This window comes from Mastigoproctus giganteus, chromosome 5, assembly GCF_048544385.1.
Source record: "Mastigoproctus giganteus isolate SK-2022 chromosome 5, ASM4854438v1, whole genome shotgun sequence".
In the NCBI taxonomy this organism is placed as follows: Eukaryota; Metazoa; Arthropoda; class Arachnida; order Uropygi; family Thelyphonidae; genus Mastigoproctus; species Mastigoproctus giganteus.
In genome coordinates, this window is record NC_143579.1 from 52,332,625 (window position 1) to 52,353,379 (window position 20,755).

At 36.8% G+C, this 20,755-nt stretch overlaps 1 protein-coding gene across 3 annotated transcripts in view; it reads left to right on the top strand.

Annotated features, from left to right (window-relative positions):
- The window catches only part of Prp39 (pre-mRNA processing factor 39), a 201,037-nt gene that overhangs the window by 81,307 nt on the left and 98,975 nt on the right, over positions 1–20,755 (top strand). For all 3 annotated transcript variants that reach the window (XM_090374021.1, XM_090374024.1, XM_090374022.1), the window contains 2 exons: positions 8,747–8,872; positions 11,109–11,215. In XM_090374021.1, the coding sequence (XP_090230147.1) occupies positions 8,747–8,872; positions 11,109–11,215 (233 nt within the window). The remainder of the gene's footprint in view (positions 1–8,746; positions 8,873–11,108; positions 11,216–20,755) is intronic.

Here is a 20,755-nt window from a genome sequence, read left to right on the forward strand (position 1 = left end):
CACAAAATTCTTGGGACTCATATTCGATAAAAAAACTGACCTTCTTGGATCATGTTCGTCAACTCCGCGCAAAGTGTACACGTGGGCTTAATATTCTCCGCTCGCTCTCCTCTACATCTTGGGGAGCAGACCGATGGACCCTTCTTCGGCTTTACCGTGCACTTGTGCGATCCAAACTAGATTATGGGTCCCAGGTATATTCCTCAGCCAGAGACAGTGTCCTGCGATGGCTGGACCCCGTCCATCATCAGGCCCTACGTATTGCTACTGGAGCATATCGCACATCTCCTATCCAGAGCTTATACGTCGAAGCAAACGAACCACCGTTATTGCTTCGACGTAAGCAGTTGTCTTTAAAGTACGCTTTAAAACTGAAATCCCTGCCAGACCATCCTACGTGGCCATTCGTTTTTGAGCCACGATGGGAAAATTTATACAACACCCGTAAGACTGCCAATCGTCCTTTTGGTATTCGTCTCCAAGAGCTACTCAAAGAACTTAATATCAAGGTAGACAAGGTTGCCCAAACATCAGAGCAACCCTTTCCACCCTGGCATGCTCGTGTCCCGGCATGCGACTTGTCGCTTAGAAACTGGGGAAAGTCGGACACTCCATCATGTTTCTACCTGCAGCTTCATTCAGCACACCGAACTGAATATTCCGACTTCGCGCCAGTCTACACAGATGGTTCGAAGTCGGAATCATATGTGGGATCTGCTGCTGTCTTTACAGACAGCTCTACATCGGAGCAGATTCCCTCTGAATGCAGTATATTTACTGCAGAGCTGCATGCTATAGAGTTAGCCTTGGATCACATTAGTGAATGTCAATACCAATGGTTCATTTTATGTTCCGATTCTCTCAGCGTGTTACAGGCTTTAATATCTGTAAGATATAATCCTCATCCAGTTCTGTCTAGTATTCAGCAGAAGATTCACTTCCTCCTTGGACGTGAATATGATATCCGCTTCTGCTGGATTCCTAGCCACATTGGGATTAGGGGAAATGATTTGGCTGACACCGCAGCCAAATCAGCAGTCCCCAATAATAATCGCTGCCTGTCAGTCCCCTATACAGACTACAGGCAAATAATACACGAAAAAATGCATTCCCAATGGCAGGATTCGTGGAATAGACAGACTGCGAATAAATTATATCAAATAAAGCCTGTAATTGAACCGTGGCAGTCTAGTCTGCGCAGGAATCGTAAGGAGGAAGTTGTTCTTGCCCGGACCCGCATAGGACATAGTCATTTGACTCATTCCTTTTTGCTGAGGGCTGATGACCCTCCTATGTGTGAGTCTTGTGGCACAGTTTTATCAATTAGACACATTTTAATTGAATGTCCAGATTTTAGCAGTATCCGTTTTACTGCTTTTAATCATCTGGCTGAGCCGTATACACTCAGTCAGATTTTATCTGACAATGAAAATGTGTCTGCTATTTTTAGTTATTTTAAATCAATAAAGGTTTTTACTTGTATTTAATATTTACATGTTACTGTTATTTCCTTATTGATTTATCTTTTTACATTTTATACCTTTGTTATTTTATATACTGACATGCTGGCCTAAGTAATTAGGTCAGTGAAAATTGAAATTTTTATATGTGACCTTAGTTTGGCGCATTATAGCCTTAGTAGCTAATGCGCCAATAAAACCAAACAAACAAACAGACAGCTGTTTTCTAACTTCTTCAGTAATGCATGTGTTCCCAAAGGTTCAGTTCTTTCTCCCACTCTTTTCCTCTTCCCTAAATGCTGATCTCCAGTTAATTTTCAAATGAGGCAAAGATAACTGAGTTCATTTCAATCCTTCTAAAACCCAGTCCTGGCTTAAATCTTGCAAACAGGTTTCTTCTGCTCCAATGCTGGTCAAGGTATTTCATCAATGGTCAGGTATTTCATCAGGGGGACTAAACCTGACCATGTATCAGGAACTGCATTTCTATACTTGTCCATAGTAATAGAAGAAAGGTGAAAGGCCAAAAAGCAACACAAATGTAATTAGCACATTCATATACAGTGTGGCAGTCCCGGTGCAATGTCAATTATTAAGGTAAAAATAAGGATAAGTGTTTTCAGACTGGGAAAAATATGTAGAGTTTAGTGTAGGATTTAAATGTTGTAATTTTGTGGAATTTGGAACAAGCACACGGTATAGGGTGTGAGGTATTAAATTGAGAATAGGGAAGGGGAAAAGGAGTATTTAAGTAAATAAAGATGAAAATAGCGATAGAAGTAGGATAGCAGGAACATTTGTATCACCCCCATATACACTAATAATTTTACGAATGGGAATAAAGGTAGAAATAGATAGCAGAAAGATAAAAAAGCAAAGAAAAATTATTAAATCACACTAAGCTAGCTGGTGAAATTAATGTCATACCCGACTTATTAATTTTTCATCAACTGAAAACCTTTTTCATCCATTGTAAATTTTTAAAATTACATTTTATATATACTGTATATATAAAAAATAGTTAATAAAAAATAAAAATTAAGCATAAGAGAGAGATAAAAAGCATAAATAACTACAAACATAAGTGGAAGCATAAAGCAATAGCAGCAAGAGGAAAATAAAGATATGTGGTAGGAAAATATGTATAAAAATTCTGAAATATTAAATACAATAAGTCACTGACATATGTGAGAGATATGTTCCAGGACTTCTTGTGTAAGTTGAGTTTTATGTAATTCGGGAATGACTAATAAAATATTGCTACTATATCCCTGATATGCCAAAATTACAAAAACCGCAATGTCCTCAAAAGAATGAATCAAATTAGTTATATATTTTTTATATATTAGTTATATATTTTTAATTATTTCAATTAAAAACTTTATGTGGGAACAGTGGCAAAGTAGCCGGAGTGGCATATAAGAAAAGAAAACAAAAGGAAGAAAGAACACATGTTATTGTACTGTAAAAATTGATGTGTATTTTGAGGCCTTGGTTATTATAATTGATTTCGTTGATGCCAATCCCTTCACTGCTTCTCATATTCTGTCTTTGTCCTTTATTATATGTTTACTATTGACACTGACAAATCTGAATTCCGTGCGATACTTGTTAATGTTTGGCCATTTTCATATGTCCTTATTATTTTAATTTTCTGATCCAAATTGATTGCTTTCCTTTCTTGGTAGATTTACTAGTACTGCTGGCACTTATTTCCTTTGTTGGCACCATGATAACAGACAAAATGAAATTTTCTGTAAAGAACTTCAAGGTTAAGGTGGAAACACTATCACCTCACGCGAGCTCACATTTTACTAAAGCACATTTCTAGAGGTTACTACCATAAAACAATTTGCAGTTTCTGGTTTATTGGACTTTTCTGTTAGTGCAATCTATTATAAACTGGTAGTTAACTCAATCTTATTGCATTCGTGATAATACCAATAGCTGGAATTCTGTCGGTTTTTACGTTATGGTGAAATGTGTATCCCCCTTCACTGAAATTTTCAGTCATGTAAAAAACAAATTTTCAGAATCTTCTCTTCATTCCTATTTTTTAAGCTTCGAAAACTCGTTACTCCGTATCTCATTTATTCAATTTGTGCATGCCGTGTTCGTCATTATTGATTGCTTATTTTTTTGTTTTAAATTTTACAATCCTAAAAAAAAAAAAAAAAAAAAATTGAATGAAAAAAAAAAAAAAAAAAAAAATACGTAAGCCGAGGACTTAAAAACTGTATAGGGCAACGAAAGCCAATTAATATGCCAATGAAGCTAAATTTAGACTGCCATTCACTTGTTAATGCCGAGGCCAGAACAATGTGAACTATCACAAAAGAGACATAATAAACTTATGACTAAAGATAATAGAGATAAGACAAATCTCAAGGAACAAATAAAAACAACTGTTATGTCCATTCTCATGCTGTCACTTACGTTTGTGTTTATTTATTATTGTTATTTATGCTTTTTATCTCTCTTATGCCTTATTATTATTAACTATTATAGGTTACACAATGTGTTGTGGATATTACATTTGTGATTTTTTTTTTTTTTTTTTTTTTTCTCCCCTGTGTGTAGTGTGTGTTAGTTGTTTTGCTTGCACTACTCATACTGCCCTCTATAATTGATTTATATTTCTTTCCACTTCATTTCTTTATTTTTGCAGTGAATGCTTAATCTTTATTGTTGTTATTTCTGTTGTTGCATTAGGGCCTCTGTGATGCATTTTATTGCTGTGGTGGGTTGACCTTTGAGTTTCCACCGGTTGAGGTAATTTGCATTGTTTTCGAAATGCAGTAATATTCACATCACAGCCTTTGTTTCCAGTGACCCTCTGATGAGAATGGATATAACTTTTTTTTTTTTTTTTTGTTCCTTGGGGTTCGTCTTATCTCTATCTTTAATACATAATGAACCTGCCACTATCTTTAGTGGCAGGTTCATTATGTATTTTTTGTGATGTTTCACATTGTTTTGTCTTTGTTAACAAGTGAGTGCTGGTCTAATTTAGCATTCATTGGCATATTAATGGACTTTATTTGCCCTATATTTAATATTTCAAAATTTTTATACATATTTTCCTACCACGTATCTTCATTTTCCCCTTTCTGTCCATATTATTTATCTGTTTTTTTTTTTTGGAAAGGTATACATGCTCATTAGTATCCTGTTTTGCAGAGGTGTAAGCATGGCTCCATATGTTCAGTTGACACCAAGAAAAAAATGTGTAGCTGTTGCTCTGTCCTAGGAAGGGCTTTCTATGCCTACTATTGCTGATAAAATAGGCTGCCATCAGTCAACAGTATCCTGTGTGCTGAAATTAAAACGTGAAACCGGTGATGTGAAGAGAAGACCTGGATCAGACCATAAGAGAGTGACTTACGATTGATATTTGAAATGGCTATGCCTTCATGATCGCCATGCTAGTGCTCCTGATCTAAAACTAGACTTTGAGATGGACTCTGGTGTTGAAACAAGTGCACAAAGTATCCAAAGACAGCTTTCGGAATGTGGTCTGCAGGTGTATCAGCCCAAGAATAAGCCCTTTTTTGACCCAACAAATGAGGAAGAAGCAACTTTCTTAGGCTAAAACACGTTTCACGGACAAAAGAGCAATGTGACACCATCTTTTCTGACAAATCAAAATTCAAACTGAATGGCTCAGATGGAAGTGAGATATCAGAAGACGAAAATCAGAGGCATACCATCCTGACTGTATAACACCAACTGTAAAGTTCCCTGACAGTCAGATGGTCTGGGGATGCATAACAAGCAAAGGGATGGGGCGAATTAAGTTTATTAATGGAATGGTGAATGCAGAAACTTGCATTGCTATCTCGGAGGAGTGCCTGAAACCCGTTATTAGGGATCACCACACAAACATCCAAAACTGCATTTTTCAGCAGGACTCGGCACCTTGCCACACAACAAAATTGGTAAGTTTTATGTTATTTAGATTTAATGATGAGTTTGTCTTCTTGTCTCACAAGGCTTTAAAACGTACTTACACCAATGTTTTCCCTCATTTTTCTCTCTTAAGGTGCATTCATACCTTAGAAATGCTGGCATTACAGTGTTGGACTGGCCTGGCAACAGTCCAGATTTGAACCCTATTGATTCAGCTGCAGAAGAGCATTGTAAGGGTATGGTACTACAAAATTGGGCAACCGTATATCCAGAAGTTGATTAACTCTATGCCAGATCGTTGCAAGACTGTAATTGCAGCTCGAGGAGGAACAACAAAATATTGAGGACTTATTTTGCTGATTTACAGTACATACTACTAATACGTTAACTTGTCATTCCAGTTTGTACATGTAAATGCAATAAAATGTATGTTTGGTTGTCTTGATTGCCATTTGCATATTTCCGTTAATTGTGCATTTTACCCTATGGGAAGATATTTATAGCAATTCGGTATATCAGGTGGATTCTTTTTATTGGAGTTCATTCACAGAGATATATATCCCATGTAACAAATGCATTTTGAACATTTCTGCAACCCACAATGCTGCGCAAAACACATTATTTCCAAAATTCACAAGTGATGCAGTTTTTTTGTCTGCCACTGTGTGTGTGTGCAATGGAAATATAAAAAAAAATGATGGAAATGTTAAATTGTTCATTTACATTTCCATCATTCATGATGTGGTTATAAAGGAACTGGATGCAAAAAATAATTTTGATATCATATATTTGGATTTCAGGAAAGCTTTTGACACTGTTGCGCATGGAAGGCTATTGTACAAATTGGTATTAAGGGTAAGTTGCTACAATGGATAAAAGGATGGTTAAGTGGGAGAAGACAGAGGGTGGTAATCAATGGGTGCTACTCTTCATGGACTAATGTTATTAGTGGAGTCCCACAGGGTTCAGTGTTGGGTCCACTGTTGTTTTGTATATTTATCAATGATATTGATGAAGGTATATTAGGCTTAGTGTCGAAGTTTGCAGATGATACAAAGGTTGGCAGGGTTGTTAATGACAGTGTGCTACTGCAACAGGATCTAGATAATTTGGGCAGATGAGCTAAGAAGTGGCAACTGAAGTTTAACCTTGACAAATGCAAAGTACTGCATATGGGTAGAAGTAACCCGAGAGAAAAGTACCAACTGTGTGGTACTACACTTAAATGAAAAAGACCTGGGAATAATTGTGCAGTCAGATATGAAGTTTTCTGAGCAATGCAGACAGGCTGCCAGGGCAGGTCATGGGGTTTTTTCAATGATATATAGGAATTTTGCTAGCAAGGAAAAGGTGGTGATTGTCTCTCTGTATAAGGCAGTGGTCAGGCCACGCCTTGAGCACTGCGTACAGGTCTGGAGACCTCATTTTAGGAAGGATGTAGATTTACTTGAGCGGGTACAGAGAAGGGCAACAAAATTGGTGAGGGGAATGAAGGGATCCTCTTACCAAGAGAGGCTTAAGTTCTGCAAATTGCAGTGGCTGGAGACTAGGCACCAGTGCTGTGATCTGATTGAGGTGTATAAGGCCTTGAATGGGTTGAGCACGCTGGATTCTGATGGGATCCTTCCACTTGTTCAGATTACAAACCTGAGGGGGCATAAATTCAAATTAAGAAAAGGCAGATGTAGAATAGATGTGCGGAAATTTGCCTTTAGCCAGCGGGTGGTTAATTGCTGGAACAAACTTCCATCTGTCGTTGTGAAAGTTGATAGGTTGAATAAATTTAAGGAGGAACTGGACAGGCATTTGGAGGGAATGGTGTGTTTTTTTTTTTTTTTTTTTTTGGCGGATGCTGCATAAGCTCATACACTTGCTTTCTTGCATCACATGCCACTACTACTATTATTTCATTCATTTTTGCTCATTTCAATTATTTCAAAAATAATAATACTGTACTAAAATTGGTTACACTGGTAAAAAGTGTGTCTTTACTTGGCTCTGGAATCTCCTTTACATCAGCATCTTTGTGGTCTCATCTTCCCCTTGCTGCGTTACTGGCAAGTAATGCAGCAAGAGCACTTTATTAGGTACACTAATAAAGCCAGAATGGGCACTTTATTAGGGACACTTAATCTTTTCATGAAATGGAGTGCTCCTTCAGTAATGGCATTATATGTTAATACCATGTGATATAAAGCAGATGGGCTGATACACAGGGATTAATGTCCATGTGTAATTCAGTGCGAGAATGGGCAGCATGAAATATTTGAGTTATGAACATGGCATGGTAGTCAGTGGCAAACTGCAACCCATAGTTAACAACCACACAGTTGTATATGAAAGAAAACCCTGCTGTGATTTTCATGCATGGTATTGAGATTAGTCCAGTAACCAAATTAACATCCAGCTTACAGAGCCTGACAAGACTTCTGTAGGGTGACAGAAAGACTACATAACTTGGTACAACAGTGGTAAACCAAAATAACCTGGTACAACAGTGTTAAACCAAAGAGGCATTTCAGAATGCAAATTTGTTGTACCTTGTCATGAATGGCATATCACAGTCAACAACCACTTCTGTCAACAAAAAACAAGGTGTGGTTAGTGGACTCAGGAACAGTGGAGGATTGGAAAAATTTTGCTTGGTCTTTGCTGTGTGGTTACTGCTCATTTATCATTTCCATCAGTAGGAGTGAACACTGATGGAAAGACAAGAATATGGCAAAAACAAGGTGAGTCCACTGGCTGGCATTATTGACACCCTGCCAGGTGTCAATAATGTCAGTAATGGTATTTGGGGGTGTTTTCGTAGTACATATTAAGTCCCTTGACACCAGCAGATCAACGTTTGGATGCTACAAGTTATCTAGAATTTGTTTCTGACCAGATATCGCTTCCTAGCTGCAGTGCCATCTGTGAATAGGTTCTTCCAACAGGATAATTTTCCATGTTAGAAGGCTAGAATTGTACAGAATTGCTTCCAGGAATGCGAGTGAATTTAGCCTGCTGGGCTGGCTTCTATAATCACCAGACCTCAGTCCATTGAGCACCTGTGGGTTGAGGTGGAATGAGATCTGCAGTCATACAATTGCAACAACTTTATTAAACTTTTGAATCAATGCATGGATCATTGTCCCTCTAGTATGCTTTTGACACCTCAGTGAGTCCATGCCATGATGAATCTAGGCTGTTGTGAGGACTAAAGGAAACCTACTCAATTAGGTAGTTGTACCTAATAAAGTGGCTACTTTGTGTAGAAATTAAAAAATGTCCTGAGAAATATGTTCTATATATAGCAAAGCTTAGTATTTTAAATAATTTAAAGATTGAAGTAATTCTGATTACATAGATAAAGATGTTCTATCTTTTGTATGCAGGGCAATCTTTTAGCTGCCAGAGAAGCATTTGGTGAGTTTTTTAAATGTTACCCTTATTGTTATGGATATTGGAAAAAGTATGCAGATATGGAAAGGAAGCTCAACTGTCCTGAAGAAGCTGAAAAGGTATGCATGTTTTTAACTGCTTTCATATTTGTATAATGGACAATTCATTTATTAGAATATTATGGTTCTGTCCTGTGACGTGGCCAAATTGGAGTATTAAAGAGGCTGTTGAATAACTAAAGGCCTTTTCTTTGGGGCACACCAAACCCTTTATGGTATGCCCCATAGATGATTTCCAAATCGTCATTCTAGATTGAAAGTAAACTCAGTCTTCTTATCATTTTCTGCCCTCTAATGCTTTCCAAATAAGTTATAATAATTTTAACTTTTGAAGTGGCATATTTTGAACTTTCTGCAGTAATTGTTAGAAGTAGCATTTAATATCTTCTATTAATATTGTAGATATGTCTGAGAAAATTGTCAGATAACAGAGTTTTCAGTGAAAATGCCATGTTACTCAGGCCTTCACAGTTGAGAATTTATCAGTTACTTTTAAAGCAAGACAAGAAAGATAAATTTGCTAATAAAGAAATTGTCATGTTACATAAACTGTATGTATCACCAACACTGGCAAATGTCTTTTTTTTTTTTTTTTTTTTTTTTGTGATTCCTAAAGTGTCCCCCCTCTCCACCAAAGCACCTTGTTTATTCCACAGTAGTTCATAACTACTGTGGAATATACAAGGTGTGGCCATTAAATAACAAGACTGGGCACACCACTATGCACCAACCACTATACACCTGTGATGCTAAACAAAGGCACAGCAGTTGAACTTGAACCTTTCTCAATTGTCTGCCAAGTCATGTTCCAACATGCTCACTTTTTTTTTTTGCAGTGAGAGAGGTTTTCATTACCTTGTGTTTTTGCAGTTTACCAGAAAAAATGACAGACAAAAGAATTAAACAACGAATGAACTTCAAATTTTTTTTCAAAGTTGGTGTTTCCTTTCCTTTTTTGTGAGTCAAGTTTATGGGAAAGATACTATGTCAAGAACTCCCTTGTTTGAATGGCATAAAAGGTTTTTTTAGAAGGAAGAGAGAATTTGGAAGACTATGAATGACTAAGCCTTCCAATATCCATGAGAACTGATGAAAATGTGACTGGATAAGGACATTGGTTAGAAGTGATTGTTGTTTAACCCTTATAAAATGGTTGCATCAGAAGTCACTATGGACAAAGAAACAGTTACATGAATTTTAACTGAAAATTTACACATGAGAAAAGTATGCACCAAAAATTTTGAATGAAGATCAAGGAATGAGAATACTTCAAGTTTGTGAAAATCATTCGAAAAATATTGAAGAAATTCAGACTTTCTTGGTACTCTAATTACTTTTGAAGATAGTTGGTTCCAGTGTAAGACAAAACAATCCCATAGTCCAAAAAAAAAAAAAAAAAAAGCAAGAATGTCAAAAATGAAAACTATGCTTATTGTTTTCTTTGATATTAAAGGAATTATTATGAGTGAATTAATGTCTCACCAAATCAGACTGTCAAGCAAACATACTACATTGAAGCCCTGACAAGGCTGCATGAAAAAAATTTAAAGGAAGAGATCTGAATTGTGGAAGGATGCTTCATCAAGACAATGCTCCAGCACACAGTGTGGTCTCTATTTGCCAGTTTCTGGCCAAAAAAAAACAAATCTGTGTGTGCATGCATGTGCGCGCGCGCGCATGCACCCTACTCACCGGACCTATCCCCTTGTGACATTTTCCCTCTTTCCTGAACTGAAAAGTGTACACAAGGGAACCCATTTTCAGTCCATTGAAGACATTCAGAAAAAAATGACTGGCCAAAGTGTTAAAAGGGCTTATAGAGGATGACTTCCAGAAATGTTTCTGTGCTTGGAAGAAACATATGGAACAGTGAGTGCAAGCCCAAGGTAATTATTTTGAATAAATTATTTTGAAGGGGATAACTTGTAAGATAAGAAATATTTCATTATATTTATTTTATTGCAATAGTCTTGTTATTTAATAGCCATACCTTGTATTTATTTTCATAAAATTCATTTACTTTGTTAAGAACACAAAATCATAGGAAAATGATTTTGTTCTTAATAAAATCAGACATTAATTCATTTGTGATGTAGGACTATCATTTGTTCTCAGTGCAGTTTTCCTCAGCATTTTGTCTTTCAAAATGTCTGCTCTGAAGGTTTAACTTCATGCATGATGACAGTTCAGTAATGTAAATAGAAGTGTATCATAAAGAAGCAAGTATCGATTAATTTTAGTTCAGTTACTATGTGATTATTTAAATTTTGTTACTTATTGAAACAATTTTTTGTAGATATTTGAAGAGGGAATTTCTGCTATACCTTTGAGTGTGGATTTATGGATACACTACTTAAATTATTATAAGAATCAGCATAAGGACAATTATAACCTTGTTAAGATGTAAGTATGATGAATTCTGTTTTATTTTCTCATTGATATATTCCATACTATGGAAGAGGTGTGATGTGGCATGATTTTTATTGCATAAAATGTATGCTTTGGCTGCATAGTGGCATAGCAGCAGTTTAGTTTTTCATTTGTGTTCTTTTGTTTGCGTATTCCTGTTATATAAAATTGTCTTTGTGGAATTTCTGTGTTCTACCAGTTTTTGATTTATATTTATCAGCTTGCCAAGCTTAAACTGCACCAAAATTGATTTCATTCTGATGCACTGGAATTGGTTACTATGATGATTTCCGATGTAACATTCCAAAAATTTAAAGAATAAAGCTGAGATTTGTGATGATAAAAGCAGTGCCCGAAACTGGGTATTCATTCAAAATTTATGAAGAGCTTCCTTTAAATTGCTGTAAAATAGTCTCTATTCAGTTGTTGATCTGTACTAAGTAGATAGGCCTACTTTATTAGCATGCATAGCACTGTTTATAATTTTGGAATTAAGTAAATAATTAAATAACCATTTAGAAAAATTCATAATTTTCGCTGGCATATAAAAATAAGCATTCATGGAGAACCATCTTTCTTTAATATAGTTGTTTCAAGAAATTTGTGATAATGTTAGTAATAACACTTAAGCTGTTTTATTGAAGGGGATTTTATTTGGACTTAAAGTAAATTGTGGCTTTTTTTTTTTGTAATCAGACTGTTAGTGAAGAAGGTTCTTCAGTTACCCGATTACAAATCCTTATGTTTTTACATCAACTGAAATTGATTGATTCAAAGACATGCTGTTACACCAACTGTTTTAAAAGTAAGTTTTTGAAAGTTTATATGAAAGTGAGATAAGCAGAAATTTCAGTTTCCCCCCCCCCCCCACTTTCTGAAATAGAAAATGGAAGAAAACCATGCCTGTTTACTATATCAGAGATTTACAGTTTGTGATTGCATTGTAAACAGCACCTAAATTAAAGGAAAACTCATTCTCTTCTTAAATTAATGTGGTTCAGGAAAAACATTTTAAGGCTGGTGGTTTATTATATGTAGTCTTTCAATTCTGTAGCTATATATGCTGTGGATTCCTTGAAGAAATGATTGCTTGCCCTAAAAACGAATGTAATTGAGAGCTTGTCAGGGACTTAAGTATCTTGTGACATGCCAAGTGATGCACTCCTGATTCAGGTCCCAGAAAAGAATAGTCAAGTGCAGACTGCTCTGGTCAAAGGTGATCTAGTTTTACTGGGACACTATTGTCAGGAAAATGGGTAACATTTTTTATAATAAAGATAGGTAGTCCAGAGCATGTTTGCCAGCAGCAACAATTGAGGATGTTACCTACCAACAGATTGGCATATTTTAAGGGAGGTAAAGGCAGCATTATTATTCAGTGGGGACTAAGGATATTAAATGTGCATGACCTTGACCATCTGTTGGGTAAATGTAGGACTGTGTTGAAAAAATGTCGTGAGGTAGATCAGAATCAGGGCCGGCTTTAGGGTAAGGCTGAGTAGGCCTAGGGGCGCCAAGGTTTAGGGAGCATCAATGCCATCCCTCCTCCTCCTCCCAAAAACAAAGTCTGCAAGAAAAATTGCGTGTATTTCATGTGTTAACATATTAAAAGTAAACAATATTAGATTCATAATTTACTAATTTACATTATTATATTGCATATAATTTACTTCTTGTATGTAAATAAAATATAAAATTAATCATTCTAAAAAATGAAAATCTTCAAATCAGCAGAGGGGGGAGGCGGTATACCCTTAAGCTGGGCCCTGGTCAGGATGTGTACATGTCTGCAATTCTGCCCAGACATGATAGGAGGAATTATATCCTGGAAGCCTCTTGGATTAACTCAAGACTTCAGGGAATCTGCAAGGCTCATTGATTTTTATCAGTGTGGCCTGCTTTTATAGGTAGAAGAATCCCTCTTGTAGAGATAGTATTCATTTGAACAAAGGTGGTGCAAGGATTTGTGCTAGTATCACTAAGGATACCCTAAGGAGTCTGGGAAACTGCTGTTGGAGGGGGGGGGGGGAAGGGTAATTTAGATCTGTGTTTATCTGATGATATGGGTCGAAGTGTTGCTTGCACTCAGCTGAAGAATTCTTGTTTGTTGCCACATCAACCGATGTTGATAAGACGTTCTGAAGGTAGGAATATTTTCAAATGAAGAGGAAAATAAAACTTGAGATACAAACCTAAATAACTTCAAGAGGTATGTTAGGGTAGTAAATTATAGAAGATCGCTTAGCATTAACTGTGTCTACAGTAATGTCAGGACTTTTGTCAATAAAATGACTGAATTTGAACTCCTGGTTAGGTCACCCAATACTGATATAATAGGGCTAACAGAAACATGGTGCCACCCAGAAATTGAGGATGACAAGTTCCACTGTGGTATATACGGGGTGATTCAAAAAGGACTTTACAATTTCATAAGTGTATAGAAATTTATTCAGGAGACATATAATTTATTGAACTGTCATATTGTAGAAAAAAACATCAAGTTTTACTGTTGTAATGCTGCAGTACTGAATTCCGTCAATGCGAGCACCAGCGGCTTGCATTTCAAAAATGGCTACTTAAATTTACAGGTCAATGAATTGGTCAAGCAGGGCCGTTAGCATGGCCACCTCATTCCTCAGATTTGACACCTCTATACTTTTTTCTATGGGGTTTCATTAAAGACTGAGTGTTTGTTCCATCCTTACCTACCAATCTTGCCAAGCTCAAAACTAAAATCACCGCTGCAGTTACAGAAGTTACACCGGATATGTTATGTCGTGTTTGGGAGGAAATTGAGTGAGTTCAGATGGGAAGTCTGCCTTATCACCAATGGCAGTCACATTGAACCAAAATGACTGTTCTAGGTAAAACGATGTTTTTTGCTACAATATGACAGTTCAATAAATTTCTATACACTTACGAAGTTGTCAAGTCCTTTTTGAATCGCCCTGTATAATATAACAGTAATAGTATTCACCATATAATGTAAGGAAGCCACGGGCTTTTGCTGCATTGCGGCAAAAAAAAAAAAAATAAATAAAATAAGGAAAATTATATGCTTCTCTCCTCCCACAAGCAAGTATCCAGTTAACCTTTCAATTTATTCAAATTGTCAGCTTGTTCTAGCAATCAACGACACACTGGCTAAAACAAAACTCTCCACAATCTAATCTAAACTTTAAGTCCTGTAATTTGAATTTATGACCCCTAGTTCTGGAATTCTTTAGAACACTGAGAATTCCACCTTCATTCATTTTACTAATCCCTCACAGAGCCTTGAAAACCTCAATCAGGTCACCTCTGAGGTTCCTGGTTGCCAAGCTCTGTAGCCCACATAATTGGAGTCTTTCCCCACACAGTTGTCGTTCTGTCAATCTCACCGTTTGAATTGCCTGTCTTTGGACCCTTTCAAGAAGCTTAATGTTCTTTTTCAGATGATATCTCCATATTTGAACACAGTATTCCAAATGTGGTCTTACAATTGCCTTATACAGTGGGATTATGACTTCCCTATCTCTACAGAATAGTATTCAATAAATCATAGATGTGATATTATGTGCTTTCCTGGCTGCATGTTTACACTATTCAGAAAACTTCATATCTGCCCGTATTGTAACTCCCAGACCCCTCTCCTTTTCCACTGTTTTTAATTCAACCCCACCAAGTGTACAATTTATTTGTGGATTGCTATTCCCCAAGTGCATTTAGCTGCATTAGCTGCTAGTTCTCAGACCATCTCTGAAGTCTGTTCAAGTCATCCTGAAGGAGCACTGCTTGGCAATGACCATTAACGACTCTGTCAATCTTTACATCATCTGTAAATTTTGACATCATGCCTTTTATCCCTTCGTCAATGTCATTTATGAAAATGAGAAACAACAGTGGTCCAGGAACCGATCCTTGAGGGTCCCCACCCCTGGTGTTACACCAATCTGAAGAATATCCATTAATCTCTGCCTTCTGCCCTACAGCCATCCAGCAATTCATCTTAGAACCTTACCAGTAATCCCCACCTGTTCAGATAAACATAATTAAACCAGTGTAGGTTTTGAGTGCTTTATTATCTTCAAATAACATAGCTTACCCTACACACCACTCCAGTCAAGAAATATCTAATATACAATTTCGCTTTAATTCTTTCTTTAATAATTAAGAATCTTCTTAGTGCCTGTTTTCTTACTGAGTATTTAAATTAAAGAAGCAAACCAGAGATGCAATTGAACAACATTCTTGTTCATATAATTTATTATCAACTAGATAATTAATTCTGTAATAGAGACAGTCCCCCCCCCTCTCTCTCTCTCTCTACACTATTAAATAAATCCTTTGAAAGGAAGTTTTTAAAAGAATTTCCAGAATGCAGGATGATTCTGAACTTCTGGTCTGAAATGAACAAAGGTACAAATATAATTAAAAAAATTTTTTTTGGACAGTTTACAAGTGTTCAGTATGCTGCCACAAGTAATGTGACAGATATTTCACATATATTGCAGCTTGTCCACTGATGAATGAGCATGTTTGGAGTTTGTATGGTTTCATCATTAACCTTCTACATAAGATGCCATACTGTTGTTTGAGGAATTTGCATGCTTAGTGGACTTTCTTGGACTCTTCTTATAAGCTTCTTGCACGCATGCAACAGTTGTATCAGAAACAGATGGAAGGCCTTGTCCTGGTTGCTGATGTACCACATACACATCTTTAAGAATAGCATCCTAACCCAAATCAAAAATAGTCACTTGCAACAAAACATGCATAATAGGATATGATGGTTGCTTTCCATATTTTCATTGAAAGTATCACTGTGCAGTGGTGGTCAAACTGTATAGTGATGCAGACTAACTTTCACCAAACTACATGATGCTCATATACTGTCAGTGAAATTCACTATCTTTCATTTTCAGAGCCAGAAATGCCATAAACTGAAATAGTTGGTATGAAAACCTTTCTCCTCAATGAACCTAATATGCCTTGTTTCTTATCCATTTACCCCAGTGGCTCACATCTGGTGAGTGTGGGCTTGGCACACCCTGGGTTTTGAGCTGAATATCATCATTCTTCTCTTTCTTGGTGATTCCTTTCTACTTCTGGCTCCCTCTCTCTCAGAATAACTCGGGAATTTTTTTTCTCAGGCACTCTTGCACCATATTGCTAATAATAATAATATCCATGTTCATTTCTTGGTTATAATTTTTTTAAAATATGGGCCTAATTTGAATCGCTCTATTTTTTTTTAAAATGAAACCCCCAAGCATGAGAGCTATTAGAACCTGTAGCACTTGGTACTGGGCATGGATTGAAGGTTGAGAAGATGAAAAGAAGACACTTGTTGACGTTAGACTTGAATTTTTGTAGATTGTAATTTCAGAAAAAAAATATAAAAGGAGGTTGTTCCAGAAAATGGAAGTTGAGGAAAAAGAAAATTTGATTCTGTGAGTTTTGAGTTGGACAGTAAAAGGATGTTGATTGGTGTGTTCAGACTGGTTTGGAACAGTGTGTAGGAATTATAGAAGCCAGCTCAGAAGAACAGTGCTCATACTATGGGCACTGTTCTTTTGAGCAATGCCCATAGCTATAGAAAAAGCATGCAGCAGAAACAGAACATGTATGAAACAAAGAATGGAGTGTGTTAGAGATGGGTCATTAATTAACCTAACTGCCCTTGTTTGAATGGAGTCTAGAAGAGCTTGAGAGAGGGTTTGGGGACACTGCCCCAGATGTGGGAACAATAATAGTAGTAATACAGTCACTCCCCAACTTGCGTAAAGGTTACATGGAACTCTATGTAAGTCAAATTTTACATAAGTTGGAATTTCCCTAAATGCTTATGCAGCACTTGGAGATTTTAGAGGAAAACAGAGCAAATATCCGGTTTTGACAGAGGTGGGAGTAGAGATGGGAAAAAGTTGCGGCTAGTAGCTTTGGCAAGAGATCAGAATGCTTGACTGCCATTTGTACAAAACACAAATTTTCTACACTTACCCTGTTCAAAATCTTATTTGAACTGATTAATAATTGCTTTACAATTGTTACGAGCTTTGATGTAGAAAGAAAATGAATCTGGAGATTTGGATGCAAGCCAATTGTGATATGCAATATTCTTATCTTGAATAGTCTTAGCATGTTTATTGGACAGCCAAGTGTTAGATAAAGAATTAGATTTTAAGGTGGAGTGTGGAATAAAGGATTCGATCCTTACAAGGATAGTTTCATTGATACGATCTGAAGAAATGTTGATATCAGATTTAAAATAGTAATCGACCAACGAAAAGAAGAATAGAAAGCATGCAGATCACCTCATTTTGCATTCTTGTAATGCCAAACAATGAGGTTGAGAATGGTTACAAGAGAAATGCTTCATTGGAGGGGAGACAATCACCAAGTTATGATCTGATGCACCTATAGAACCACTCACCTAGACTGTGTACTTGGAAGGGTTGTTTATGAGAAAAAGATCAAGAATGTTGGCTGTGTGGTTAGGATTGTCTGGTATTCTGCTAGGTAAATGAACAATCTGTTAGGTCATTAATAATTGCAAAATCCTTAGAATCTTGATCAGCTCATTCCACGTGACTGAAAAATGGAACCCAGCTCTAGTTGCAAACATTAAAATCACCAAGGAAAATTGCCTCACTGTTAGGAAAGTTGAACTGGAGAAAGTCAGATTTCAAAGAGAGACAGTCAGAATGCCAAGTTTTCAGTGGAGTTGGGAGAACGATAAAGGCAACAGATGAATTTGACAGAATGGATTCGAGGAATTTTAAGCCAGAGAAGATTGAAAAAAAGGAGATTTCATATCTATGTCTCTGACAGGGAATATCAGACCAGACATATTCACAAGCAAAAGGATTTACATGGCAAATAATTAGGATAAGTGAGATGAGAATTGGTTGAATCAACTGATAATTGGGATTCTTTTTGAAAAGGTATGTGGGGCTTGGCAGACTGTAAGTGTAAATGGACATTATTGAAATTGCAACTGAGACTACAGTTATTTGTGAAATGAATGAGGAAGTGTTTGGGATGTTTAGATCTTTTCACAGGTAAGTTTGTTTTATTAGTTTGACTATTCATGATGTATTCAGTGGAGAAAAGTTGTATGAAGTAAACAAATTTTTGGATATGGCTCAGACACGGCAAGAATATACTCAGCTCCTTGACATAACATGGCTTCAACATTAAATCCCCCCACACGCATACACACTACTCAGAGTCCGTTTTAGAGTTGTACCCTTGAAATGTAAGGAAGATTTGATCTCACCATGATGTCCATCATAATCCCAAAAGACATCGATCATACTGCATGATGGAGGAGATGAGGTGGGGTAGCTTTACTGTGGAGACTAAACATGGGTTTCACTACTTCAAGCCTCTAATAAGCAAAGTGGTGGTATTGCACCAGTTGATGAGTCATCTACCATTAAAATATTGCCTGGTAACACAGAGGAGTAACATTCTTCCATGTGGTGTCAATGCTGCAACTTGACCTCTGCTTACATTGCTTTGCACCTCTAGTATGCTAGGTGCTGTATATCAGGACTTGCACACGGGGTTATCCCTAGTGTTACTAACAATCCCTCCATCATGAAGGTGCAAACAGAGGATTTGGTTGTCACAGAATGACCAGATTTTGCTGGAATTTGGTTCACTTGACTTCAGTGTCACCTGAATATCGGTTCCAAAAGTGTTTTAGGTTCCCACATAGCAAGCCCAGCTTGTTTGTTTGTTATTTGGTTTTTTAGGAGCATTAGCAACTGAGGCCATATTGCTCCGGGGATATGTGGTGGTCATTCCCTGACTGGGCTTGAACCCCGGTCTAATCAAGAAGCGTGTGTTATGCACTGCTGCTCCTGCCCACCTAGCTACGGCGGTGCCAAGCCCAGCTTGTGGTGCCCAAGAGAATATCTGCAACAGCCTCCAGGACCAGATTTTGATAATATGAACTGGCTTTGAAAAGTATGCTAGCTAATCAGCTCTGTACTTTCTCTTTAATATTCACAGTAACACAACCTTTATTTCCTTTAATTTCTTGTCATTCTCATAAAAATAGGAATGAACACCGTTAGCTTTAGTTATTATAATAGTGCTCAACTTACAACTGACAAAAACAATCTACATTTAATTCTAATTTAAATAGTATAACTTGTTGCAGAAACTCATACAAAAGCAGAACAAGTTAATAGCTATTAAAATTCTCTTTCCTTTTTTTATATTATTTTGATATTCTTTTTCATATTATTTTTTTCTCATTTTATGACCCAACAATACATTTGAAAATGTTTACAGTTCTGCTATTGCATGTGGATTCTATCACACAACACAACTACACTAGAAAATTGCATGCCCTAAATGGTTAATTAAAAACAGTGAAACATGCTAGTTGGAATGTCTTTTTCAATTTTTAAGGCATTTATAAGACACATTTTATAAATAATTTACTATTATTTACTTTAAAGAAACTGACTACCGTACGTGAATGCATTTTTCATAATGCATAACATTAAGCATTTTCAATGATTAGTTCATAAAGCTCATTGAATTTTTGATATTAGATTGCTACAACTGCCACATATCATAGGCATAATGTCCATATATGTGTGTATATACATATGTATCTTACTGTTCTTACCTTGTTTCTTCTCTTATCGTTATCTGTACAATAAATATATAACAAGAATGTAGTCAACTTAAATAGAACATGGAATAAAGTACCCATCAATCATCGAGGGAATCTACTCCAACCAGAAAACATCCATTAGCATTAGCATTAGTAGAGGCATATGATGCAAGAAAGCAAGCTTATTCAGCATCAGCCAAAAAAAAAAAAAACCCTCTCCCATTTCACCCCTCCGTTCGTTCGAAATACCTGTCCAGTTGAGCTTTAAATTTGTTTAGGCTATCAACTTCAACAACAAGTGATGGAAGTCGGTTCCACCAACCAACCACCCGCTGGCCAAAGGCAAATTTCCGCACATCTATCCGACATCCGTCCTTCCTCAATTTGAATTTATGCCCTCTGAGGTGATTATTCTGAGAAAGATGAAGAATCCCATTGGCATTGAGCATGCTCAAACCATTCAAAGCCTTATACACCTCTATCAGATCACCTCGCCGGTGCCTAGTCTCCAGACTCTGTAATTTGCAAAATTTAAGCCTTTCTTCGTAAGAGCAACCCTTTGTTCCATTTACTAATCTTGTTGCCCTTCTCTGTACCCGTTCCAGCAGCTCTACATCCTTCTTGAAATGAGGCCTCCAGACCTGTATACAGTACTCAAGATGTGGCCTAACCATTGCCTTATACAAGGGAATAATCACCTCCTTATCCCTGCTAGAAAAATTCCTGTATATCATTGACAAGACACCATGAGCTACTCTTGCAGCTCGTCTGCACTGCTCAGAGAACTTCATATCTGCCTGCACAATTACCCCCAGGTCCTTTTCATTCTCCACCACTGTCAGTGTAGTACCGCAGAGTTGATACATTGCTCTGGGGTTACTGTTACCCATATGTAGTACTTTACATTTGTCAATGTT